General features: G+C 49.4%; 1 protein-coding gene across 1 annotated transcript in view; it reads left to right on the top strand.

The window, feature by feature from the left end:
- Positions 1-27,380, top strand: part of LOC8052077 (endothelial transcription factor GATA-2) — a 102,719-nt gene that overhangs the window by 10,924 nt on the left and 64,415 nt on the right. The window contains exon 2 of the mRNA XM_029974020.3: positions 18,466-18,757. Within this exon, the coding sequence (XP_029829880.2) occupies positions 18,577-18,757 (181 nt within the window). The 5' untranslated portion in view covers positions 18,466-18,576. The remainder of the gene's footprint in view (positions 1-18,465; positions 18,758-27,380) is intronic.

Genomic DNA, 27,380 nt, shown 5'->3' with positions numbered 1-27,380 from the left:
GGGTCGTTGGTGTCGAGGCCCTCACTCATTGGCACAAATCTGAGGATCCATTTGTACATAAGAAATCGAGACTTCTTATGTACATCAGCGTTCTTATTTGCAGCTAATGACAATTCGGAAATGGGATGTACAGAACAGGATGAGGTTAACAACCCGTGGACGTTTCGTCGCATTTGGTGTACTTTGTGCGGGGGAATTAAATAAGGGAATTCAAAGAAGAAGCAGAGGACAAAGAAATCCTTGAGCGGTACAAGTACGGCATCTGTTCGCGGACGCCGAGATTTCCACCCTGCTAGCAGAGACGTCTTTTTTTTAGAAGAGAGGAAAATGTATTTGCAGCCTCCACTCCTTTCTGCCACTTGTCTCGGGCACGAGCACCAGAAGCCTTCATTAGGTAGGCGTGCCAGCGCTACTTTCAGCCCTTCCTGTTGTCGTAGATGACACCTCTCACCAGACCGGATCGTTTCAATGGTGTCACAATCTTGGCACGCTTGAGTTGCAGTTGGTCCAATCAGGTGAACGAATTTGGGTGTACGCCATACATGGATTCTATGTATGACAGTTTCCATCAGTTATAAAACGCCGCATGGGAGATTTAATGAAACATGCAGTGTGATACAATATATATATATATATATATATATATATATATATATATATATATATATATATATATATATATATATATATATATATATATATATATAAAACTGAGAAGAAAAAAACCCTTAGTGAAAACAGCAACAACGGACGATTTAATCTTCGACGTTTCGGCCGGAGTCCGGCCTTCGTCAAGTTTTATATATATATATATAAACCTTTATATGGACGTCACGATTGATGAAATAACGCATGTCGTTCCTACACTACGGCGCCCGTTCCCAGGTATAGAACAATAGGGACGTTTTGCAAACCGCTACCGTGTTGCGCGTACCACACTATCGGGGCCTTTGAAGCATGCTTTGAAGCGTGCGCCCGGCTGATACCGTGACCACTGGGCGCGCGCTAAAAAGCATGCTTCAAAGGCTCCGGCTCGTAGTGCAGTACGCGGAACAGGGTAACGGTTTGCTAAAAGTCCCTAGCGCATGAAACGATCAAATTGATGGGTGGGCACCAGGCCATACGTCGTGGTCGTGCACGAAGTGTCGCTCAATTTACCTGACAAGTCCTTTCATCGCCGACGAGGCAGCTCTTCTGGCTGTCGACGAAGCCGTCGCTGTCTGATTCATTAGTCAAAGTGTATTTAATGAGAACCAAAGGATCGACAAACCAACGTTCACACCACTGTGACGGTTCAAGTTGGTGTCAGCTAAATCTCCGCTTATTCGGCACATAACGCAGTGCCAACGTCGCGTGTCCTAATAAAGCCACAGTTATGAAAACCTGCTTACGCTGTATCGAGGCGTCTAAAAATAACGCTTCTAAATATCTGCTGAAAGTCGCATTTGACTGGATATCTGCGAAAGGCGCTGTCACAGCGAGGAAACGATTAAAAAACTTTGTAAAGACGAGGAACTCAATGTTTCCGATGAGCCTGCCACATTGCAGCAGAACTATATGTCGGGCAAGGCTCGCTGTCACCTGGGATTCAGCTTGGCCGGCTTGTTCCCTAAACATCCTGTCCTAATGCGCGGATTACATGAGAAAAGTACACTATGTATCTTTGTTTTTTTTTTAATCTCCGTCTACGCGCGATGATGCGGCCCTAAAATATGCACCTAGGAAGTGAGCGTCTGCTCGACAATCCGAGGATTACAGCGAGACGACATTGACCAACGATGGAAAGCGTCGACATGAGAGGGATTTTCCGCTCCTCATTTGGTCGCATCGGTTTACCAGCATTCGCTCGCTGGTAAACCGAACGTTTTCTTGCCGCCTTTCTTTTTTTTTTTTTAGCGTATGAAAAGGTTTTGTGTTTTATATTTTTATCCTTGGACAGTACAATACCTTTTAACTAGCACTTCATACCATCTCCCCCCCCCCCCCCCACACACACACACGCACGCATACACACCTTTCGTCGGGTGCTCAGCTGAGATTACTATTTGTTTTTTTCTTCTTTTTTTTAATTTCTGACAGTCTAGTCGTCGATGCTGTCGGGATAGTAAATACTTTCCAACCGTGTTTTTTTTTTTTTTTTTTTTTTTTGCGCGTCAAGAGAGTTTTAGGATTGCTTCAAGCGACGTGTGAAGGATGGCTACGGTCATTTTGACGCTCGTAGCATTAGGCAGCATCCTACAGAGGGCATACGGCAAATATGATCGCAGAATCATCTGCGGCTCAAACATCTTCGAGACATCTTTGCTTGATACAGTTTTTTGTATGAATCGTCATGAAAGGAAGAAACACGCCGCGGGCAATGTTTGCGGATTGTCTTTTGTACGATAGATTAGCTGCGTGACCCCGGCTCGAAATATTACGACGGACTGCGTTTGCACCCACATTTCGATGCTCATGTGCCGTCTTGTATAGCTCGTTTTCTTGCCATAATATTTCTACTTTTGGAACGAGTCAGGAGCCAAGAAACTTTATTTCACTAAGCTATAATAAGCGCCGATTTTGTTCAATCTCTTAGCTCTGAGGCTGAAACATTTCTGACAATCGCGATCGGTCATTACGTAATAAAAGCATTACGAAATTCTCAGCCGATATCTAGGCTCGATTTCCACACAAAATAGTTGGTCGTGCCAGTATTTACGTAAATTGTTGGATGCAACACGTTACTGTGGCCGGCATCAAATTGGCTTAGTCTCTGATTCGGGCAATGCGTGTTTTGTTAAGCTGTCCCATCGGGCGAACATTGTTCTTGTCGTCCGTGGTGCACTGCTGCTCTCGTAATGTGTCAGGGTTGTCTGGCACCAAGACCAACGATCAACGAGTTGACTAACTGCTGTTGATCGTGCTGCGCTGATGTCCCCATCGTAATGCAAGTTATTCTGATCGACTCGTCATACCTAACGTTACCAAAAAGAAAAAAAAAAATCTCAAACCACATACTCAGAAACAAACAGTTCCCAACGTTTCGGGGTCGACTTGACTCCTTCTTTAAGGGGCGACTAAATGGAATTTGCAAAAAACGGACAGATTTCTGTCGAAGATGTTTAGTTTCAAGTCATACCTCACGTTTCATTGATGAGGAGCCTTCTTGAGTCATAAGACTTAATCTAGGGCAGTTCCCGCCCATTTCGTAGCCGTATTTGTGAGCAAACAACGCAGGAAATCGTATGAGCGTGTACGTGCAGAGCGCGAGAGAGACAGCGCAAACAAGTGCTTGTCTTTCCTGTTCTCAAGTTACGGCGGAAACGCATTTGAAGCATCCTGCGAGCTGGAATATGCGCATCGGGCCACCCACTTTGGTAGTAAAAGTTCCCCGGTATTTTGTTGGAAAGCTGAATATGACGTTTAGAGATCATCAAAAAGTATCATTCTCAGAACCAGGCATCCCGGCATCTCGTTCGTCTGCTACCGTCCTCTCCTTTCGCTGTCTCAACCCCAGTTTTCATGTTGCCCGTTCGATATCTTGTGGCATGTTTTGTCTTGTGTGTGTCGGGTCTTTCAGTGCTGCAATTTTTTCGTTCTAATGAACTACCAATCTGACCGACGTTCTGCATACTTGCATCCGCTAGAGTGCACTCGCGTGACACACCTGGATGGTTCATCGAGGCTTTTGCAGCCGGAGTGGAGAGCGGCAAGCCCTCATCGGTGGCTTCTGGAAAGCACGGGCAACGAGCAATATACTCCGTTCACCATGAAGGATAGAATTTCCGAAGAAATTGAACATCGCCTGTAGCACGATCTGGGCACGAGCGCGTCGCTTTGACCAGTGCTTTGGTCGCACAAAGAGCGGCTTTCGAATCGCCATCTTCGATTTCTCCGATCAAAAACAAACAAGAAAATTGTGCTTGTTAATCCCCGCAGCTAAAGCGTACCGCTAGAGGCGTGACTGTTCGATCTCCTCCGTAATAGCAGGCCTCCAGGTGCTTTCAAACTCGTGTCACAATTAAAGAAAAGAAATAGCAACGCATACATTTTTGTTACGGAAAGTGCAGAGCCGGGGCAGAACGGCCTCCTAGCTGAGTGACGAGTGACCATAGACCATTGTTCCGCTATTATTGGTGCTGGCTGCTCGAGTGGACCTCGAGTGATAGTTGGCGATTTTTTACTCAAACAGTAATAGAATTTCACGACGAGTTACACTCTTAGGAAAGTAAAGATTGCAAATCATACTGTAATACCCGAGACCAGGGTGCGGAAAAATTAAGTATCTTTCAAATCGAAGGGGAAAAAAGATAGAGTTTCCATTGAGGATTTCTCCTAGTGTTGTCCTTTCCTCGACTTGGGAATTTCTTAAGTTTTCCGCATCACATTCTGAGGTGTTACGTTATAATTAAATCTCAACAGCTGGCCCGCGCACTCAAGGTTATTTCGTTAGAGAATTAAGGCTCCACTCCGTGGGGCGAATTATGCGACGAATAACTGACGAACTTTTTCCGACGGCACTCTCGCTTTGCGCGCGACATTGCAGCCACTGTGCTGATGTCACGTGCAGAGCAAAAGCCGCCGGGCAAAATTCGTCGATTTTTCGCAGCATATTCGCCCCATCGAGTCCAGTCTTTCCACGTTTATGGCTCAGTTGGGAGTGACACATTCCCTTCACGTTTGCCTTCCGTCAGGTTCCACAGCGCTCGTGCTTCGTATGTGCGTACTACACGAGCGATCGCGCGGAGCACGCATCTTTCAAGTAACACTGAATCGAGAACATGCATCCAAGTGCCGTCTCTGCAGCCTCGCGCAGCGGAAGCGCGACGCGACTCTTGTCGACCGCGCGCCGCTCGTCGCGAGGACAGCGTCGCAGAGGACGTGCGCCGAGGAATGGTCGCCGATTTGGAGGCCACAGGAGCCAGAGCTAGCCATCCGAGAAGAATGGCGGCGGACACGAATGGCTGACAATGCAATGGGCATCGCGACGGCGTTGCTCTTTCGACCATGTCGCCCCTGGGGGCTGAGACGATCTGCGGGCCTCGATCACTCGCTCCCGTCTTTTTCCTCCCTCGACTTTTTCTCGACGGAAGAAGCGAAAGTGTCTGAGAATCTTAAACAGGTTCTCTATGAGGTTCCTCATTGTGCTGTGTTCGAGGATCTCGCCCGCAACCGAAACTTTAAAAGCCGCGTCGGTGTTCCAACGCCAAGTAGCCAGATGGCCCGATTCAACGACCCGCTTCTGGTCGGTGCCATTTCGTACGTTCCTGGCTTTGCTCGGTTCGCAACGCCACGAACAAGGGTTTGCTGGGCGCTCGAGATTGCACCCTACATGCATGCTCTTCATTCGAACCGTCTGCTGTCGAAATTGTGCCAACGGCGAGCTTCCATAGCACGTGTGAAACATGTTTGAGCATTCATCTCTTCAGCTGTGTTTGCAGGTGTTTCTTTCGCCTTCCCGCTTACCTTAACCGCCACTGCCACCGCCCACCGATACTCAGGTTAACAAAAGTCCGATGTGGCAAACGTTCAGTGGGGCCACGTGAGAAACAAGAGTGTTTGGGGACTCGCGTGCATTTCTTTCCCAGATATAGTATTTTCCGTCCCAAATGCAAGGCATCGTTCGGTGAACGAAGCGGAAAGCAAGTTGTAGGTTTTTTCGCCGTTATAGTCGAAGCGACCGCTGTCGGACACAACCAAGTTCTTCACTGCCAACCTGCGGCAGAATACGTCCCGTGACAACTCGAGTGTATTACGCGCCCGTTGCATCGTTACACCCGCAGCCTTTACACTTGAGACACTCGCAGCCTGCACGAGCTCTTCGCGGGTTACGATATCAAAACTACGGGATGTTTCTGCACCCTTCGCTGCAGACGTCGTCAAAAAGCAAAACCATTTTGGCGTTTTTTTAGTTTTCTTTTTTATAAAGGCCATATTTTGTCGATGAAGTGTAGACGGTGCTCGTTCCCTCACTCAGCCCTCGGCCGTAGCTCAAGGAGCGTCCTCTTTTTATTTTCCTCCCGCTCTCGAAGGACGGCGACCCCATGTCCCTCTGCATCCCTTCGTTTGGTGTCGGTGTGTTTCCGGACGCTCCCAGCGACAATCTGTCCACGCCCCTTCGTCGAATTTCCAATCTTTATTGGACTTCTGACCTCATATAGAAGCACCATATTCGATGGTGCAGGTACCGTCACTCCTCTTCATTTGCTCCTTGCCACTTTATACTTCTTCTGATTCCACAGTGCCTCGAGTTTCATAGTACCTGAATTTAATTTTTCCTTTCTGATCATATATTCTTCGCGTTCCTCGAGATATTTCCTTCGCTCATTGAGCCTCCCGATATTTGTTCATTTTTATATGGTCTATTACAATGTCTTCTATTTTTAGGGGTTTCCTGTTTTGAGCGTTCCACACCATTTCTCCAGTCTTGTCACTACTCAAATTCAGGTCCAAGATGTTCTTTTCCTCTTCATATATCACAGTTCCTGGAATCTATTTCGGTTATTTGCCACAAGCGTATACCATGACCCCAAAATGTGCCCTGTGTTAGAAGCTGCCTAATCTCTACGCAATGGCGGACACAAGCCTTAGAAGAATGCTTATTCACCTTCTACGGAATTTTTCTATAGACTTTTTTTTAGATGTTAGTGTATAAATATTGGATGAAAATTTTTTAGAAAAAACGAATAAAAGTTCTAAGCACACTTGTATCTTTTTCCTTACACTTTCTGGACAGTTTTTCTTAAAACAAATAAATCCTGTAAATTCTTTTTTTATAATATCCACATGGAGACATGCACCCTCCACTTGCCGCGTGCACGTACGTAGATATCACGAATACACGCGCAACGGAGAGCTCGTAGCGCTGGCAATTTATTGGTAAAAGGGTGGATTGCTGGGGCTAGATTATTGTTGAACGACATTATTCGAAACAGTGCGAAAGGACGGGGCAAAAGTAGGAGCACGCAGGACGTGAATGTGCGAAACACTGCGCGGGTAGGGACTTTTTAGTAAGCATTTAGTTGTCAGTCAGCGTCTGTCCCGTGTGCTCCTTCTTTATCACTGTCGTTCAATTTATTGGTATTGACTACTCCACCGCCATTAGATAAACTACACTTCAAAGGCAATCATTTGAAAGAGAAGCACCCCAAATGTTAAAAGGATTTCAAGTATGTTGCGTTTTTCTGGGCAAGAATTCATACGAAATATGGTTTCTTCGGGTAGGTGAACTGTATACCTCCAACTATAAAATTGTATGCGAGGCGATAATCATTTGACACAGTAGCAAAAGCAGCCTCCGCAAGGAAGTTCTAACTAGGTGTGATGTTGCTTCTCCGCACTGGATCTTAGTGTTTTATCAATTACATTCTATACCTTATTTTACCTTATGGTGTACCGCAGGAAAGGCTACAAGCGCGAGCTCCTTGCTCTAGGGCACATCCCGGCGGCACGAGCTCCCGTGCACCAAGGGCAGCTGCCAACGCCATGAGCTCGCGCTTCTAGCCTTCGCTGCGGTACAACATAAGTTGAAACGGAGTATAGAAAACTGTAAATACGCCATGACCGAATAACAAGTTGAAAAAGTATTTAATACCCGTGCCACATGGGCAACTGGAATGCCATTTACAACGAATGACATTTGAACGATCGGCCAATCAGCGCGCGACACTCCGAGCGTGGGGCGTTCCACGCGCGACAGATCGTCGATCACACGAATGTCTTTTGTTGTAAATGGCATTCGAGTTGCCCGTGTTGCACGAATGTAAAATGTGGATTCCTCTATAAAATAGACGATTGCAAGAAGGGAATCTGGCCGCCGTTGTGTCTCTGCTCGTGCTGGCAAGTGCGTGCATTTACAATCTTGCCAATGCTACGTTCACGCGCACGCTACCCATGCGTGCACGCATGGGGCACCAGTGCGGCGCCATGCTCGCCATGCTCGCCATTGTCTCTATGTAGACCGCCTGAACTATTTCTTTGAAAGGAAAGCTCGAGCTCCTGGCGTTTGATTGCGCCTCGGCTACCGCTCATTCACACTGGAAGCGGATCCGCGTCCGCAAAGCGGTTGCGAACGCGGTTGTATAAAGATGCAGTGCAATTACACGCACACTTGATGTCATCGAGTGCGCGTGCAATTGCACTGGATCTTTTTATACTGCGTTCACGACCGCTTTGCGAACGCGGATCCACTTCCAGTGTGAATGAGCGGCTAGCGTGCCTTCATACGCACGCGCGCTTTTGCTTGAGTGGTGACATCTCAGCCATTCTTGCGCCCAATCGTTTTTTTCCGCCTTTTGAAGTGCGCGGTATCCGGTTTCACTCAGCTCGAGCGCGTAGCTTTGGCTACTGCATAGACGCCATTTTACCGCCCAAGTCACGCATCGAGTGCTTTAGAGCGTCACGCGCTGGCACATTCAGGGCAACAATGGATGTCTTCACCCTGAGACAGACAAACGTGTAGGCACCCTAGCACCGGCTGCTCGATTTCCCGCCCAGCGGGAGCAAAAGTCTGGCTTACCTTTCTTAACCACGCGGTGTGAGTTGGCGAACGAAATGTCCATAACTACCGCTTCACAGGTCCCACCCCCCGGCACAACGGTTCGCGCTCAATCTTGGGATCCTGGGTTCCCCTTGGGGTACTTTCGGATCCTGTCTTCTCGATTTATCTTCGTTTCGTGTAACGGAGCAGTGATATCGCATTTAAAACTGTCGTGGTAAAAAAAAAAATATGTACGAGTGATGGATGGAGTCGTATGAATCTTCGAAGTCGTTTTTTTATTTTTTATTTATTTGAAGATTTAAATATTTTTTACACGCTAATGAAGATTAGGCCATTTAATCTGTGCTTCATCATCTCATGCCGGATGTGAACAATATTCAGGATGGATTTGTGAGATACAAACCCCAGGATTAACGCGTCTTTGCACAACTCTGTGAACACGCTTTGCGCTCTGTGGCTAACCGTGGGTTTTTCAGAAAATTAATGTCAAGCTTGAACATTCTCGATTTTTACGATTTTGAAGCGGTACTATCGAACTACACAATGTACACAATTGAATAATTATATTACATTTATAAAGAACTTCTTCGGGGCTAAACATGAACATCGAACTTATAAATAGTTAATCACTGTTAGAGAGTGGAGCCCCGCAGTGTTCTTATACACATCGTCTCCGCGTCGTATAGCAATAAGTGCTCTCTCCGCATGTCATCTGAAATTATGTTCGTATGTCTCGTAATCGCGCACGAGTTACAAGGGTTACGCTTTTTCAGTTGAATGCTGGCGGAGTGCCGGAGCTGATGATGGCCACATTCGTTCATATATATGCCCGGTGCATTCCTTGTGTTTCGCGCAAAATCGAAGATCTCGTAACGGAGTCCCGCCATCTGCTTCCAGGCGCCGCCTAAAGAACTGCCCGTGTAGAGGAGACCCGCGCTTGAGTCAGACACCGCCTCCGTTAGACGAATCCTCTGTATATGAGACAAGTGAATGCTTCACTCTCCGAGCAGGCGGTGGCAATGGCTCTTCTACGACCGCGGCAGAAGAAACGGAGCGCATCATGAACAAGCTCGTCATAAGCAGGGTGACAAACCAAACCTGTATTCGAACCGAAAACCGCAGCAAAACCGATATTTTTTACGAAACAGGAACCGAAATGTAGCATTTAGTATTGAACCTGAACCGGAACAAAACCGTAATCTCATGTGGCGGTTACTGGGGGGTTCGAAAACGGTTCGGTGTAACATAGCGCAAGCCGCGTCTGTTATTGTTTTTTTTTTTTTTTCTTTTTTGGTGTCCGCCGCGAGATTAATTAACTATTTTCGAAGGTGGCGTCAGAGGCATGCCTAAATAAACGTCAGCAACACGGCATGGAGACAACTTGATAATATGGAAACAGACAAAATAAACTCTCTGTGCAGCAGAACTTGGCGTCTGCTAGCTGGCGCGCGCAGGCGCGCACTTCTGCGACTATGCATGCCAAGGGGCTAAAGAGCCATTCTTTGTATGCGCCCTTTTACAACTAAACAATAATCATTCTGTTTGTTTCGCGGTGGTAAAAACTGGAGGCGCCAATTAGAGGCTACGCGACAAAAAGCGTGTTGAGCTCTTCGTGCCGACCGTTCGTCCTTCTCTCTTTTTTAGTTGGAATCGTATTAGACTTCCCTTCGTTACTGGATTTGCTCGAAACAGGCAGTTTGCGAATGCGGTGTGTGGTTGTCAGTGTGCATGCTGACTGATTGACATCACGTGGGATAACTCTGGTTGTAGTTTTAAGTGTTTGTACGACCACTAAATTTGCCTTCTTGCACCTAAGGTATCCTGCGAACACGCTACCAAGCAGCGCGGTCGAAAACTACGAAATCCAACGCAAAAATTCTTTGCGGCACTGCTAATCACACCCGCGTGAAAACTTTGGCTATTTTTCAAATTGGCATGGACGCAATAGATTCTTCGATAGCGTCGTCATTTGTATTGGCAATCCGCAGAAAGAAGTAAGCGGATGTCTTCATTGGCGAAAGAACTCGAGGATCAAGATGGGGGGGCGTGCTTGAGACGCTGAACCCAAGATTAGTCCGTTAATTTGTTGATTTTCTTCGGAGCCGTCCGGCGCTGCTTGCCGGGGTCAGTTTGGTCAGCGAGGAGCCGACTTCTCGAGCGCCGGCTCGTCTGAATTCCGAATAAAGACCGGCCTGCGTACATTTCGAGTACCAGCCGAAGCTCCTTTAAGTTTCCGACGTACTCTGGCTGGCGCAGTCAATTACGACGCGGATGAACTCGAGTGATCTGGAAAGCACTGTATCCACGGCGTCTGCGCATAAGAAAACATCGGACGTGGGCGGACGAATGTCGCCGACATAGAATCTGACGGAGATTATGTGTCGAAAGCAGCGTTGCATGCATAGTTTCGTAGGAGGACCCTGAAGAATGGTGCTTGCTATCGAAATTCAAGTTCGGAAAATAAAATTAGGCATATATTTGTTTTGTTGTGTTCGTCTGTACAGCGCAACTCCTGACTAGATTTCTTTTTACTATCTTTTTTTTACCGACTAAGAGGTACGTGCGAACTCTTCCTTTTGTTTAGCGCAGGAATTAGCCGGTTGGTCGCGGTCCTAAGGTGGAGTCAAGAACCGGTTTGAACCGGTCCGTGCTTGGTGGAACCGATAGCCAAACCGATATTTCGAACGCATCACAGAACCGGAACCGAACTGGAACAAAATGCAAAGCAACTCAACACGAACCCGAACCTGCATAATAACGGGTTCGACACCCTGATTTTATAATGTCGTTGCAGGTATACTACGATACACTTGAAAATACATGAAGGTCCTACGAGGTGTTGCAGCTATCTATGTGACTGTACTGTAGACATCTATATATATTTTCTTTCGCTATTACGTCACATTAAATCCCCAAGGAAAGTGATTTGGAGCCCGCTGAGAAATTAAGAAATTATCCTATGTAAGCAGTTTACTTTTGTCTAGACTCTCGAGTTTCTTTTTTTTTTTTCTTTTCCTTTTGTACGACGGTGATGTTGGCGCGTGCCCCATGTCTGCTTTTGTATTTGCCTCGTCTGCACAACATCTGTTTCCCGAGGATATGGCGTCGATGGCTGCCGCGATCGGCGCCTTCCAAAGTTCCCCGAGCAGACAGGGGTAGTTACGAAGACGGTGCGCGCTCTTCTGAGACGTTGGGATTCCCTGGCACGTCGGTGTCTCGGCGCTGGAGGCGTGCCGACGCTTCCCGCCGCTGCCCCGGGAACGCGGCCAAGGCGGTGCGGAAGCCTCTCGGAGCGCTTGGCAAGCCCGTCCCCCTGCCCAGTCGTCGGGATAACGCCGACACACGCGCTGATTTATAGCGCCGGAAGGCCGCTGACAGCTTCCCGGTACCCCGGCAGAGGCCGCGTATTTATGGCCGTGTACTCCGTATCCGACGACATCGATGGGAGCCCTTATCCGTAACCGGGGCCATCAGAAACACGCTGGCTCAGAGGAGAGCCGCCACATACGCTTAAAGTGCACCGCCCCCGACTATCTCGCGTGCCCGGCCATTTCGTCTGTGCAGTTGCGGAGCGGGCGCAACCGCTCCATATTATGATTCGAAAAAGAGACTTCCTCACCTGTGCAGATACGGGAAACTCGGGCGATATCGTTTCGCTCAGTTGCCAACTATTTTCACATTGCTAGAGGGCGGAAAAGTGTTTCCCGTCATTTCACATATCCAGATGACTGGCAACAATGATATTAAGCGTCAGGATGGCTGAAGTGCAGCGCTATTTTGAAGCGTGGCTCGTTGAGTAGTGCTCTATAAGTATAGGACCGCCTAAAGGGATTCGTAGCAAGGTTCAGTGGTGCACGCTGGGCTCGGGTTTAAAATAAAACCGGTGTGAACGTAACGTACGAAACATTCCTTGACACCTTCGGAACCATTTATAAAATACGCCTTCCTCTTTAATCGGTAAAGCGCTCTAGAAATGCTCGGAAACCACGAATAAGAGCGAAACTAATATTAAGAAAATAAGAAGAACTAGCTAAAAGATAACTTCATGAATTAAAAAAATTAAGGGAATGTAACTGTATAAAGACATTTAAAAATAGCCTGGATAAGGAATTGCAAGAATGTAGAAAGCTCTCTACTTTTTTTACTTTTTCACCGCTGCATTCTGCTGGGCTGACGTGATGATGAGAAAGCTGAATTACGTTTATAATCGAAATGAACAACGACACGTCGGTAGTTTTGCCCCGTGTTGCAGTCCAAGAAACTCTGTCACAATTGCGAGATAACACGCACTTCTTGTGTAAGGCTCGTCAAAATAGTAGGCGCTGGAGGAAATCATTCATTTGCGGTAAGTCCTTATTTCGAACTCTTTTTGATCACTTCCAAGTTCCCACCCATGGAAAAGCACGGTGAAAGAGCCCAAGTACTCCCCTGATCTCGCCATCCCGCCGTCTCCTTCCGCACGATAACGTCCGTCTGCTACGGTCAGCCGTCAGCGTCACCATGGCAACGAAGGGTCTTCTTTATGGAGGAACTCGCGAACGCAGGGTCTGAAGCAAGCAAAGCCAGATGACATCTTCCGAATGTCATCTGTTCACATAAAAGCTGCAACCCAAAGTTGAACGCGCCGCATATGGAGGTCGACGCTGAGTACATGAACCGGGGTCGCCTGGCGAATCCTTTGCGGTTCCGACGATGTTTGGCGCACGCACGGGCCTCAGGGTATGATAAAGTTTCCCCGAGCGAAGCGAGGTGTGATCGCACACACCGCACCCTGTTTGGCAGGCTAGCTGGCAACCCAATCTAGCGTCGCCGCGTTAGGGTCTATCGACATTTTTGTGACCATAGCGGACGGACTTTATTGTGCAGGGAGACGGCACTGCAGCGAGATCAGGTGCGTACTTAAGCTCTTTCCCCGTACTTTTCAACGGGCGGAACGTGAACAAAAAGAGATAATGACTTAAGGGGATAATATTTGTGTTCTGCAATGTAAATACAAGTCACAGCTGATACACTGGTTCTTTACAAATGCGTTTAGTCCTGTTATCAAACGGCATAGAAAAAAATATATAAAGTCGCCTGATAATATTTACGCGGAAGCATGACATTAGTACAAAATCCGAAATGAATGCATTTTACGAACTTTTCTGTATAATTATGTTATCCTGGGTATATTTCTTTTGCCCAAAGCGTTTTGCTACATTAACCCCGACTTACTTTTCCAGAAACAATGGATACGGCACATTATAGGGTCATGCTGCGTATCAAGTAGTACGCGTAGATAACCGTAACTGGTATGTTAATATTCAAGGTCACTTTTTAGATCTATGAAGACAATAAAACCTAGAGAGAACTAAAACGTTGGCTTTTAACATGAGCGTGAATCAACGACACGGTTAACATTGAGCTGCGAGTGAAGTTCATTATTTACGCGAATGTCTGCGATTTCTTTGAGTCTTATCTGAACAAATTCACCGATGAAATTTCACGTATATAGCCAAGGCCTGGCTCGAATGAAAAGGCGAGCCTTCCTTCACAATGCGGGGTAGTTTCTCTCTGACAGTGCAGCTGGGTGGGGCCGCTGCGTCCTCGGCCCCTCCTACAGCGCTTCAACTCGTTCTACTAAGACAGCCTGATCTCACCGTGTAGGCCTCTGGGCTCCGGGGTTGAACTGGAGGAATTCGCAGACTAGCTAGAGCTGCAGGCCTTGAGGCCGCCTGCACGCAGGGACTTCGGCAAAACACTTCTTCGTCTTCTAATAATATTAATAATAATAATAATATATATATATATATATATATATATATATATATATATATATATAAAAACTGAGAAGAAAAAAACCCTTAATGAAAAACAGCAACAACGGACGATTTAATCTTCGACGTTTCGGCCGGAGTCCGGCCTTATTCAAGAAGACCTTCGTCAGGAAGTCCGGCCTTCGTCTTCCTGACGAAGGCCGGACTCCGGCCGAAACGTCGAAGATTAAATCGTCCGTTGTTGCTGTTTTTCACTAAGGGTTTTTTTTCTTCTCAGTTTTATACCCACGCCTTTGGCCTCCCGCCACCATGCCCGTTATATATATATATATATATATATATATATATAAGTATATATACATATTATATATATATAAGTATTTCTGTCAGCGCACTACATTAACTGTACATTGGCACACAGTTTCATTCGCGGTGGTCGGGACCATGCTGAACCATCTGTTGTTCAGGATGGCTCAAGCAGAACTCTGAGGGGTTGCGTTGTCGCGCCCCCACGCGGTAAAAAAAATTCCATTGCTTCTAAATCGAAAGCAAAGGCCATAAGGGAATTCCGCTGTCTAGCTCTGCCGTGGCTCAAACAATGTTTTAATAATTAAGCATGAAACTAGAGGTCTCCTTCTTGGCAGTAAACACTATAAATTTGATGTTCCAAGCTGCATCGTTTTAGACTCCATGGTTAGCAGGTTCGCAGTTAAACAGTATGCCACGATTCTGTTTAAATGTGACAATGCCTTCTAATTATTGCTACGCTGAAGTACAAAGAAAATCGGTATCGGAGAAATATATCGCACGCCGTTTAAACACCAGCACAATATGAAAATCACTCGAGGCAATCCTTCGAGTCTCGAATAAAAATCATGATTTGAATCGTGATTTAAGTCACACCGGTTTTGCTACGATGATTTAAATGAACATTTCCCGAAAAATATTAATTAAGATATGATTTTATATTAACCGTTCGTTTATAATAGGCTCTCTCCGTGTGCATTTCCTTTTCATTTAAATAAAAATAAATAATCGTGCTAGAAATATTTCAAATAAGTTGAACACGAGCAAAAAGCGGTGCTCGAGCGTTCAAGATCTTCTACCTTCCACTTCGTACGTGAGTTAGGTAATATCCTATTGCGAGCAAATCAGAACGCGAAAGAAAAGACAAATACAACTTTTCTCGTTAACTAAACAAAGTAAGCTGTTTTTGATCTTGTACGGCTGGATTTGCACGAATAAGAAGTGGCTCATTGAACTGTTAGATTTACGGAGCTGCTTCCGCCTTGTTTTCAGCGATCGAACGGATAGATCAATCAGTCTGCTATGTTCCAAATACGCCTACTGGTAGAGAATTACTACGTTCTAGCTACACTTATATAAATCAAATTAATCTTACATAAATCAAATAACTATATTTATTAAAAGAAGTAGAGATTTTTTCCCCCCACACATGGTCGTGCGTGGCCGAGTTGGCAACGCAGGTGGCTACCACGCGGAGGAACCAGGTTCGCTATACTCCGGTTCTTTTTTTCTTTCGACAACCTTTGCTCTTCTGGAAAGTTCGAGCCCATTCTTGGTTCGCCTCGGGTTTTCTGAACACCCTGACCGTGCCACGTGTATGAAAGCAGCAATTATGGCGGTGCTTGAAACCCTTCCGTCGCGAGATGCTTTTGAACGCAGTCTGTGCTTAAGCGCTCATGTCAGGAAAAAGTGTAACGCGGCTCGACGGTCGCGCTCGACCGTTGACCGTAGGTGTAAAGCAGATAGGGGTCATTATTCAAACACGAATACAAGGATACTTCCGACAAGGATTGGACTTGGGACCAAGTGATTTCTTTCCCAGCTATTATAGCTATTACACTACCGCGTCGCCTAAATTATTCTAGTGAATTGAACATAAACATTATCAGTGGGACTGGAAAAGAGGTGCGTTCTGGTTTCGTTACACGTTTTCCTAAGTATTTCTCTGCATAGTTAGAGCATAAGGCGATTGTACAATTTAGCTTATTTTTTCTTTGCTATCTTTGATACTAATCTTGTTTGGTGGTAATTATGTTAATAATGGTATACATATTATGTGTATGTATGTGTGTTTCTGTGTGCGTGTGTAACAGACACACGCACCGTCTTCGTAACACCTAACACTCACATGGGGCTGCATTTGCCCCGATAGCTCCTAGCATCCTCCGCAGAAGGTCGTAAGGAGAAAGGGAATACGACGTTTTGACAGCGTCAAATCATGAACATAGAATCGTGAGAGCGTGTTGGCTAAACATCTTGGTACGCGAACGCAAAAGGAGGTGAGGGACACACAAAAGCACGTCAGACGCGGACAGCGTTCAACCCCGCTACGAGTTTCTTCTTTCCTCCGGCGTGCAACGCCGGCCTGATCTTGACAGCGCCCCCTCCTGGGTCCCTTGTCTCCTTTTGCGTTCGCGTACCAAGAGGGAAAAATAATGTTTTCGGGACCACACGTGCATCACTGTCTCTTTATTTAGGGGACCTTCATGGTCGGCGGCGAGTCAGTTTGCGATACTTGGCGCGCGTCCGATGTGCTCCAAGAGCGGACCTACGTTCGCGATTCAGGCGCGTCGGCGTCAAACTGACGTCATTTCCTGCGCGCGGGCGCGCGTTTGCGCGGGAGCGCTCTTTTCTAGCCGACCCAGAACAAGCCCAGGCGTCGAAGCGGCTCTCGCCCGATGAGGGTCGGTCGAACTATCACGTGATCCTGCACAGTACGCTGCTTCGTATTGAACCCAATTCAAAGTGTTCAAAAACACTTTTATTTTCCATATAAAAATTTAAAAGGTCTCTCTTTTGACACACAATCCCGCTTTATTTACTTATTTGTTCATTTAATTCTCATTTTGTAGTATTTGCGTCGACATTTACATCGCGTGTTGAGAATTCTGTTATCTGGCAACGCTGATAACGCGCCGCCGGCGGTGCTTGGCTTTGTCTGCATGCGGGTGCCTCCGCCTCAGTTTCCGCGCGAGCGTTCATAGCGCGTCGCGTTTTCGCGTGCAGAAAAACGCACCATGCGGTCTGCGCTTTCTGCTGTCCGGGAAGATCATGACGTCAATTTCGTTGCGTGCGCTCACGCACACGGGCGGCTGCTGGCTCGTGGAAAGATCGTGCGCCACTTATTATGGACATTAAAATGTTTGGTTCAGCATCCTTTTAATGTAGGTTGTTTGGGGAACACGTGGAATAATTATTCCCAATGAGCTTGACTCTAAGATACATTCCTTTAGCGTCGGGATATTAGGTTTTATGCAAAATACTGACGAGAACAGAGTAACCTCCCTGTAACCCTGGGAATTGCAGAGACCCGCGATGGAGAGTTTCGACAGGATCGTGATTCCAGTCTCGCTTCGTTGCGTCAGTATTTCTACATTCAGTGTATGGGACAACTGTTTGTGGTGCGTGTTGCTCGTAAACACTGTGCCGTGTTTGTTTAGCCAGCGGAAAGTGTGTCAGCCCCAATGGGCGACTTGTAGAGGAGACATTTTGCCAGTGCAGTCCCACCGCTAGCCTGGGGTCTTTAACGTGCATCACGCAGTAGCCTCCCACGACCGTACGCCGGTGTACGATGCAGATTGAAACGGGGAGGGCTCAACTTGTAAACCGGCGAACGTCCTATTTTTGGAGTTTTGGCCAGCTCTCGCCCTGAGAATCGTGCGGGGGTTTTAAGTTACATCATGCAGCCTGCAGACATTTAACTGTCTGCAGACATGGATGAAGCGAATTTTGTTTCCGGCATGTCCTTCCTCAGAGAATGCAGTCTTAAGGCTCTAAAAGACTCCGACGTCGAGCGTAGCGAACGCACGCAGATATTGACGCAGATATCGAGCTCCTGCTCGCCGGCCAATCAAGGCCCACGTTCTGCGCTACGTTACGTAATGTCGGAGAATAACAGAGTCTTTAATGTATGAGCCCCGTGACTTTCAAGACTGCTCATACAACGTTGTATTTCAGGTTTAAGCGGTCTAGATGAGCGTTCTTTGTAGAGAGATTTTTTCCTAAGTGTGGTGGTGTGAAATTGAACGATGAGTGGATGGAAATGGGGCAGCTGAAAAGGCAACCCCGGGAGCCTCAGAGCGGCCGTCTCGCCGAGGGTCTTCTTCGGCGCCCTGGGCGGTGTATGGGCTCATTGGGGGAGCAGAACAGTGTCCGGGCATCCTCCTCTGCTCGTGTCTGACTGTGTGCTTCTGTCCTTCGCAGGCGCCGTCGTCAGTGAGCGGCGGCGGCGGCCACGGCTCCTTCGGCGGCGTGAGCGGCCTGTCGCAGGCGTGTGCGCAGCTGTGCGGGCGCGCGGTGCCGACGCGCGACGCCATGGAGGAGCAGGCCGGGCCCTGGTCCGGCTACGAGGGCCCGCCGGGCGGGAGGCCGGACCCCGGGGTGCTCGCCCAGGAGGACATGGACATGTTCTTCCACTCCCTCGACGGCTCCCCGGGATCCTCGTACTACTCCAACCCCGCCGCCAGGGCCGTGCACGGCTACCGGCCTTCGCACCGTGAGTCCCTTCTCTCGGCCGGCCTCGGCGTCTCGCCGGGTTGACGGGCAACCAAGACAGTTCGCGGACACGTCCGGCGCGTCTTAAGGGGTGTCCAAACAGGACACTACAAAACGCACGACTCCGACAAATCGTGAAAATTGAAGCGGGCGCGAAGCGGGCGTGTCCGCTTCCATTTTCACGATTTGTCGGAGTCGTGCGTTTTGTAGTGTCCTGTTTGGACACCCCTTTATTGTTTGCGTTCCCGTACGCTCGGGTAATCAGGCAATCCCTCCTGGCCTCCGAGATTGCCGGGGAGCAAAGCTTCCTCTGAATGCCCCAATATTTGTTAGGAGACACTCTAGCGGAAGAGATTATCTGGCGGTAAATCACTATCTGATTCAGTTCCAGCTTCGCACAGTATCAGCTTTGCGTCTTTGTTGTAACTCCAGTAGCGTCGCAGTATTGACGAAAGTGGGTTTTGGCCGTCGCGCAGTAGCACTCGTCGCTCCATGAAGGGTCGAGCGCTCAGGCTCGATCCCTGAGCGAACGGCCGCCAGGAAGCGGCGCTTTCCTTTTTCTGTTGATGGGCTCGCTACACTAGGACATGACAGCCCAGATTCGCAACAAGTTTTAATTCCTTTCGTCAATGCACGATTCCTTAACGAAGACCCCCTTAAGATTGTCTACACAGGGATGTCCACGGTTTAATTAACCTGCGCGAACGTCTCGTCTCTATGCTATGGGATCCTCATCTCAATATTTCCCGGAATACAGACCTCCAAAGGCCTTTCGATATGTCAATTCGCAGGCTGCTCCCGAATGTCGCCATAAAAAGGCAGTTTCTGACAGCCTCGAACACCATTCCCAGACAGTACCTCTGGTCCAGCGGCCGAAGATGTGGGACACCTTTTTCTTGAGCGTGCTTGTTCCAAGCCGAGAATCATCGCCCTACCGTCAAGTTGGTGGCCACATGGAACGATGCCAATGTAAGAGGGCGCCACAGAAATCCCCCCGAGCTATATATGTCGCAAGTCGCCACCCTGTTTTGAAAGTTGATCTGTATCCATCCATCCATCGCTATTCGCGCCGTGTCGTATGAAGACTCCTTCATCTCCAGACAAAGCGGCGATTATGCGGCCCTGGCCTACCGCGTGCCGGATGGAAGTTCTGGGCTCCGGCGGCGGTGCGTTGCGCAGGGCCCCCGAGGTTTTCCCTTAGCAGTCAAGCGGGCCGGGGCGGCGGGTCAAGCGTCGATCCCCCGGGCCTCGCTCATTCGCCGCTGTTTGGCGCGCATGCAAATGGCCTCCCGCGGAAAGACTGGGGCGTTTCGCGGAAACGGCAAATGGCTCGGGCGCTGCCGCACGGCGGGGCACGTCATTGGTGCAGTCACGTGGTTCCGGAAGCGTTTAATCGCGTCGGGCGGAAGGCGGGAGCGGGGGCCTGCGCCGGTTGCACATCCGTCGGTTCCCGCGCGCGTGTGCACGGGCCTGCTCACGCGTGACCCTCCTTTTGTCTTCCACCTGGCCGGGGCCATTTATGATGCAAATGGCGCCGCGGCACCGCGCCGCAGCCTCCCAAAGCGGAGCTCGCGACCACAAAGCTTCCAAGGAGCTCCTCCATGGGTCGCGCACAAAGTCGCCAGAGGTCCCTGAACCCGGCCTCCCTGGTCGCCCATCCAGGTCGGCCATCGAAGGGCCGATGCAAAAGTCGTCCCTTGGCGCACTGCCGAACCGATTCCGCAAAACGAACAAGGGAAGGACAATTTCTCGTCAGTCTCCTGGAATGTTCCTGCCATTCAACATGTCACTGGTGAACTTCGGCCAATTTCGCGTTTTGAACCTGCTGTAAAACAGCAATATGCAGTTCAAAAGTGTACAGAAGATAGAACTGCGCAAACAAACGATTACGGTTTTACACCATCTGTCAAATCCCCCCCCCCTCCCCTTTCCCAACCTGCGGCTGCATCCTAAGAATTGTCATTCTTAATTTTCCCCCCATCTTTTATGTATATTGTTTTAGGATCGCTTTTTACTTTACTTGCTTTCCGTTCCTGTTCTTCCTGCTTGCCGTAGTTGCCGTCGTTGTACGAAGGCACGTGTCAATTTTGTATGGAACCGGGTCGCTACTGCGCGCTGAGGTCCGTCGGTTTAAAAAAGCAGCGACAACGCGATCCCTGTTCCAACCGCGAGGAAGGTTGTAGAGTCAGGAGGAAGTGTTGCGAGCCGTTTCGCCGGTGCAGCCAAATTGTCCGACACGATGTTCGGGGGCCATTTCAGGGCAGCCCCAGTGGAACCCAGGTCCCCTGATGCTCCAGCCTTTCCAGCGGAACAACGGAGGTCTCGGGTTCCACTGGGGCTGCTCCGATCAAACGCCAGGACGAGCACAGCGTAAGCGTGCTCCGAATCGCTCGTGCTTCCCGTTGTTTTGGTCGTTGGTGTTGTTTGTGGCCCTGTTTCTTGGCCCACGCTGTGGCCCACGATATATTCGTTACACGTCGCCGCCGTCAGTCATCATGAGATTTGATCGAACAGCTGCCTGACTCGGCGGTGAAGCACACCGAACGAGTGCCCGTTTTACCCCAAGATAATCCTCCTCCCAGCGAATCTCCAAACTCTTTTCGGAATACCAACCGTTCGCAAGAATGCCCCCTTCCGAAGTTGACGAGGCGCCGAGAAAGCGTTCAAGTTGTCCTTCATCGCGTACGGCGACTGCCAACGAAAAGCCACGGAGCAGACAAAAGAAATCCCGAAGGCTGTCGGTGCTGCAGCTGCGAAGAACGCCGAAGGGAACAAAACCAATAATGCAGTTCACATTTCACAAAAAAGGAAACTTGGTCGGGATTTTGCCTGCAACGAAACGTCGGCCGCTCTGAGGCTCATGAAGCCGCAGGGACCGCTCATAAATCATACAAAACACACGGAGTTAGCGGAAGACATGACTTCCAGCAGACAGGCCGCACATGTTTGCTTCGTACAGCTTCGAAGACGTCTGCAGATATGTTTTGTATGGCCAATGTGACCGTCCATACCGGGAAGAAACACGCCTCGTACAGGGTTTGGAGGCTGTCTTTCGTATTATCAGCGTGAGCGCGGTTTAAGAGGTTTCTTCGCGACCTGGGGGTGTCGACGAGATGAGATAAGGCCGGTTCGACGCGAGTGCCAGCCCCGCCAGCACCGCTTCCACTCTATAGTGGCGTGAGCCTGCCGCGATGCGGAGCCGTTCGTCGGGCCCGTCTGGCCAACCTCCCGCGTTCCTGGGCGGCGGTTCTCCGAGTCGACGGACGGCGCTTTCGCCGAGACGGGGCCAGCTCTTGGCGCGCGTCGCTGCCAGCGATTACGATCTCCCGCCCGTTACTTAATATAAATTTTCCGCATTTACCTCCGCCACGGGACGCCGCGTCGAGTGCACTGGCTCCGCTCAGCGCGCACGAGGCGGACCGGGCATGCGCACTCGCGCGCACTCGAGACGCCGGCCTCGGCTGTCTTCGCTTCACAAAATGTTTCCAGGACTGATTTGTAGCGGCCCCCGCCAACTCCCAATGGAGCGCCTAAACGTACATTTTAAAAATGACGCCGAAATCGTTGCCGTCACTACGCCAGTTCCCGACGCAATGCGGTTTGCGTAGGGGATTCGGACTCGGCGAAAAATGGGATTTCCAGCCGCGCAACGGTCCACATACTGTCGTCTTCGGAGAGCCAATATTTCCTCCCGGGTGTCGGCGGTTTCGCGCAAACGACGTCGTCGCTGCGCCTCGGATTTTTTACATTTGTCGCGTACGTAGTACCACCGCCACGGCCGCTCGATCCCTCCGCTCCTGCGGCGCGTCATTGGAACGAACGTCCAAGCGAAAGATGCACCGGAACAAATAAAGCCAACGGTATTGCAAAGACGGGCTTTTGAGCTCCCTTCCATAGGGCGTGTCGCGACCTAGAAAACAGTCAGCAAACATCGATGGCTGCGCAGCCGAGCGTGCATATTCACACGTCGTTCGAAAGCCACGCGTCGTTGGGGCCTAAAACGAGATGACAGATGCAAAAGGTTCTTGAATGTTTTGATGATGAGCTGTTTTCGCTCTACGCGTCACGCTCAAAACGTGGCTATCGACAGCTAGAGATGAAGGGAGGGAGGGCGAGCTGGGATGTAGACATCAGTCTGAACAGGAGGACGCCGCGGGCACTTCCGAGAAAAACTTTCACCGTTTTCATATTTCAGTCATCGAACGCGATCTGGGACCTTGGTGTTGTCGGGAAGGAACGGAAGCACACCTCTGCAACATTTAGTACCCGGGCGAAAAATGGCTAGTCAAAGAGGTGTGAACAAGCGCGTCTGATATTCCACGGAGGAGAGCTGTTGCGCATGCTCAGAACGCCTTCTAAACAAAGATGGCTGCGCGCAGGAGAGTCTGCGGCGTTTTCTTCCAGTATGCTATTTTCCTGGTCTATGCACCCATTTGTTTCTACCTCCAGTAAGACCGTGTAGGCAGATTTATTGTCGCCGCAGTAGATGTGATGGTGTCATTGCTAAAAAAGAAAAAAGCGATAAGAAATGGCGAGAACGGGAGCGGGCCGATAGGTAGGTGTCCCAATGGACGCGAGGATCCTGCGCCGACGGAGACAGAATTGGAGGCAAATGTAGTTGACAGTCGTCATGCCGGTCAAGCGTTAATAGAAAATCCAAGTCGACCCGCAAACGAGTCCCGTGATTGCGTTGGATTGCAAGTGGGAGTGGACGTGCTGGCTCTGGGTTTTCGAAAGCGAATGACATATTCATCAATCGTCCAGTAATATTCCTACTTGCTGTTTTTAATATTTTTATTAGGGACGGAATTTGATTTTCAGGTAAAAATTGGCGGGGAATGGAGAAGAGCGAGCCAAAAGCCTGAACTAACGTCTCGTTAAAATCGGAGCAAAATAGACACTCCGATCATTATCACTGCGCAGTGTCTATTTTGAGCGCTAAATAACCAGAACCGAGATCGTTTCGTGTTTCCTCGAGACCCCGAGGGACCCAGAACGCGCACGTCGGCTTCGGGGCGAGGCGACCCCCGAAGACGGATCGGGACTCGGGAGCGCCGGGAGCGCGGGCCTGCGCCGCTTCCCCGCAGGGCCTCGGTGCCCGGCGGGGAAGCCAGGCGGGGAAGCTGCAGGCGGCTGCCGCTTCTCTTCGCTGTCCCGCACTAATTGGGGCCGAGAGGGGCCCGCGGGAAGAAGGCGCATAAACGCGCGCTTCTAACCAGGTTTCCCGCCCTGATTCAATATTCGCTTTTCTAACAAAGTAATAAGGCTAATAGGCAGGGGCGGCCGTAATGGCGCCCGCATCTCGCTTGCTGCTGCCGCCTGCCACGATTGGCGCCGGTTGACGCGCTTCGGAGCGTATAATTGGATTGGGCCGCCGACGTTGCGCCGCTGCGCCGAGGAGCAACAGACGCCGCCCGCACCTGACGTCCGGCCTCGACGTCCGGGACCTCGGAGGCTCTGGCTGCGCACACTCCTTTTCTCCCGCACTCCACGCATTGCACAGCGCTGTCTCGATTAGGGGTTTCGTCGACGACGGTTTTCGGGGTGAACGTGGAAAAGAGCGGCATCGGGACGAAGATCCACGCTCGCTATGTAAAAGCGCCCAGAACGCAGGGACGCGAACAACGCTGTTTTGATCGTTCTGCCTGATGTCTTGTTATGCGTCGTCGTGGCCGTCGGTCCATTCGAAGGAAAACATACTCGCTATTTTTGCGAGATGAATTTCTTCCCGCGGCTCTTTCTTCGGAATTCCAAGGCGCGCTCCGACTTTCGTTCTTTGTTCGGACATGCGTTCCAGCCCTCCTTGGCGTTTCGATCTGCCCTCGCCCAGAGGTGAATCAAATCGCCGCGACAGCTTCGTGCTTCCATGCCCCGACAGGGCCGTCGATTTATCGGAAGTCGCCAGTGGCGCGACCCAAGACGCTGCTCGGCACAATCTGAGCGAGCGTTCGGCGCATGTTCCAGCGATGCTCGCCTCCGGTGCGCGCCAAGCAGATCGCGTCAGTGTAGAAAACAAGGACATGACGTCATCGTATCTCCGATGCGCCCCAAGCGACAAACACGCTGAGGCTCGACAATCCCGTCCGTCTTGGCGTCGCCTCGTGTTAGCGTCGTCGCTGCGAGACGCGCTGCTGGAGGCGTATTTGATGCTCCAGACGGCGCTGCGTAAATCTACTAGTGAGGACGTTCGAGGAGGGGAGACCTCGGTGGTATCGCTCGGTGCCCGGGAGGTTTGTGCGGAAGGCGTCCGGAACCCGGCGCCTACCGTGACGCGTCTAAGGGCCGCCAGTCCGATCGGTCGGTGCGGGGTAGTCCCGGAGCCCGGAGGACGAGCATGCCCCTCGACCTCCTCGTTGCTCGACGCGCGCCAAGACTCCTAGTGGTCGTATACGGCGCGGGCCGCAGTGCGCCAGGGAGGTACGAGGAGTTCCCTGCTCGAACTTCCCGCTTATCGTTGCAGCCGACTTTTGCAGCCTGCTTTTTAATGTGGATGAATCACGTGGAAGAGTCATGATATGCATATATCTCCCCTCTAAATTTAGCGGAGAAACTTAGGTGTCGGACAGGTTCCTTCGAGTCACGCGATGTCGAGTTTCCCTTTGTACTTAGCGGGGAAATGGACTTGGTGCGGAAGTCACGCGACATCAATTTCCCCACGAAACCCAGCGGGGAAATTGAATTCGTGAATAGGTCACGTGATGTCAGGTCACTTGACGGTCAATGTTCACGCTATATGTAGCGGACAGTGCACGGACGGACGATACTTTTTACATTCTGAATGGCAGTCAGTGGCGCTGTCGAAGTAAAAAAGAAGGTCCCGGGAAAGTGTGTAGCTCGGACCGCGAGCAGGCGAAAACTCGCGCTGCACAGTCCTGGGGCACCGGGATTGTGCACCTTCACGCGGCAGCTCAGGGGGCCGAGCGCCGATCGTGAGTTCTGCTCTGGAGTGCCGCAGCCGAGTTCTTTGCGCCGGTAACAGCTCGGTAACGAAGGTGCACCTTCGTTACCGAGCTGTCCGGAACACAGCGGGAGCGCCCTGCTCATTTCGGGAAGAGTGCGAGTGAGCACCTGAGCTGAAAGACCCATTCACGCGGGAGTGCTTGCGTCCTTGCATTACGTTATCCGGAATATCCGTGTTTCGGATGTGCAGAGACACTACATCAATTGGTTGTCATAAAAGGCAGGCGGATCGGTGGCCGAGTGGGCTAGCGCACACCAGCTCGGAGCACGTGGAGCGAACATCGTACCGGCGTGCGGTCGTGTATCACTACCGCGCGGTGCACGCTAAAGACCCCAGCTAGCGGTTGTACTGCACTGACTAAATTGCTCATTTACATCTGGGAGACTCGTCGCCTGTTGAAGCAGACCAAGTTCTATGCCGTATAAACATACACACAACACAATTTTCACACAAAGCACAGATGTCCCGGTGACTTTCAACGTAACCTCTGGTAACATGACGCAACGTGTGCAAAAGGTGCTCTGTGGACGGGCTTTTACAGCCTCGCATAACTCATTCTGTTATTTCCCTAGTGTCCCAGAACAATCTCGCGGTTTTGATGTGTTAGCGAAAGATAGAACATTTAATAAGAGATACAACTCGTATACTCTCACAGAAGGTAGAGATGAAGAAGGTCGAACTCATCACTCCAAAATCATAAATAAATGGCACAAAGCTAGTTCACACTAAAACATGTTCACGCTTTTTAGAGAACTGAAGACGCAAAACAATTCATGAAGAAATTTTCCGAATATAAAATTCCCCGAAAAAGAAAAACAAAATGGTCTATATCAGGGGTCCCGATACCCCGGCCCGCGGGCCAAGTGCGGCCCGTGGTGAGATTCCGGCCGTCCCGCGGATGGCCGCAGCCTTTGCATCGACGTCCGGCTTGAGGCCCGCTGCAACGACACAAAAATCAACGCGTAAAAAAAAAAAAAAAAAAAAAAAACGGCGCGGCGACGCGCGCCAAAAGATATGGAAAAGAATAAGAGAACACTACTCTGAAACCGGGATTCTTTCCTCCTATTATTTATTATGCATTGTCATCACCAACATTAGTATCCGTAGCCCCCTGTTTTATGTTTGTGTACCTAATGGTATGTTAAACGTTTTTTCGCGTTCTCACAAATATTGTGCTTAGCGTCCTGTGTCCTAACTATTGCATATTGTTATTCTTCTACTTTTATCATTATTCTTCTGCCATGTCTGCATATGGAAGCATTTTTAAGTGCTTCGATATACTGCAGGTGAGTTTTTTTGGGCAACAATTTTTTTATGTAATAATTAGCGATATACTGGGAAAAAAAAGTATTTGTATTTCTCCACTTTACATTCTTTTTATATTTTTACTCTAGTTTACGTTTATGTACGTAAATGCCTACTATTTAGGTATATTTATTCGGTATTTTCTTAATTATATTTTTTATTTATTTTCCGGCCCTCCAGACTGCGACAAGTCCCCATCCAACCTCTTAGTTAAAAAGTTTGGAAACCCCTGGTCTCTATCATCAAAAGAGTCTTAAACGTAAAGTTCACATGGTAGTTTACGCTTGGAAGAGTTTATTTCATGGAAAATGTCTAAGCATGGAGACTAAATTGTTAGATGAGAGTTGAATGCGAAAGC

Source organism: Ixodes scapularis, unplaced genomic scaffold (genome assembly GCF_016920785.2).
Source record: "Ixodes scapularis isolate PalLabHiFi unplaced genomic scaffold, ASM1692078v2 PGA_scaffold2__306_contigs__length_199485367, whole genome shotgun sequence".
Taxonomy (NCBI): domain Eukaryota; kingdom Metazoa; phylum Arthropoda; class Arachnida; order Ixodida; family Ixodidae; genus Ixodes; species Ixodes scapularis.
This window is presented reverse-complemented; position numbering and strand designations above follow the sequence as displayed.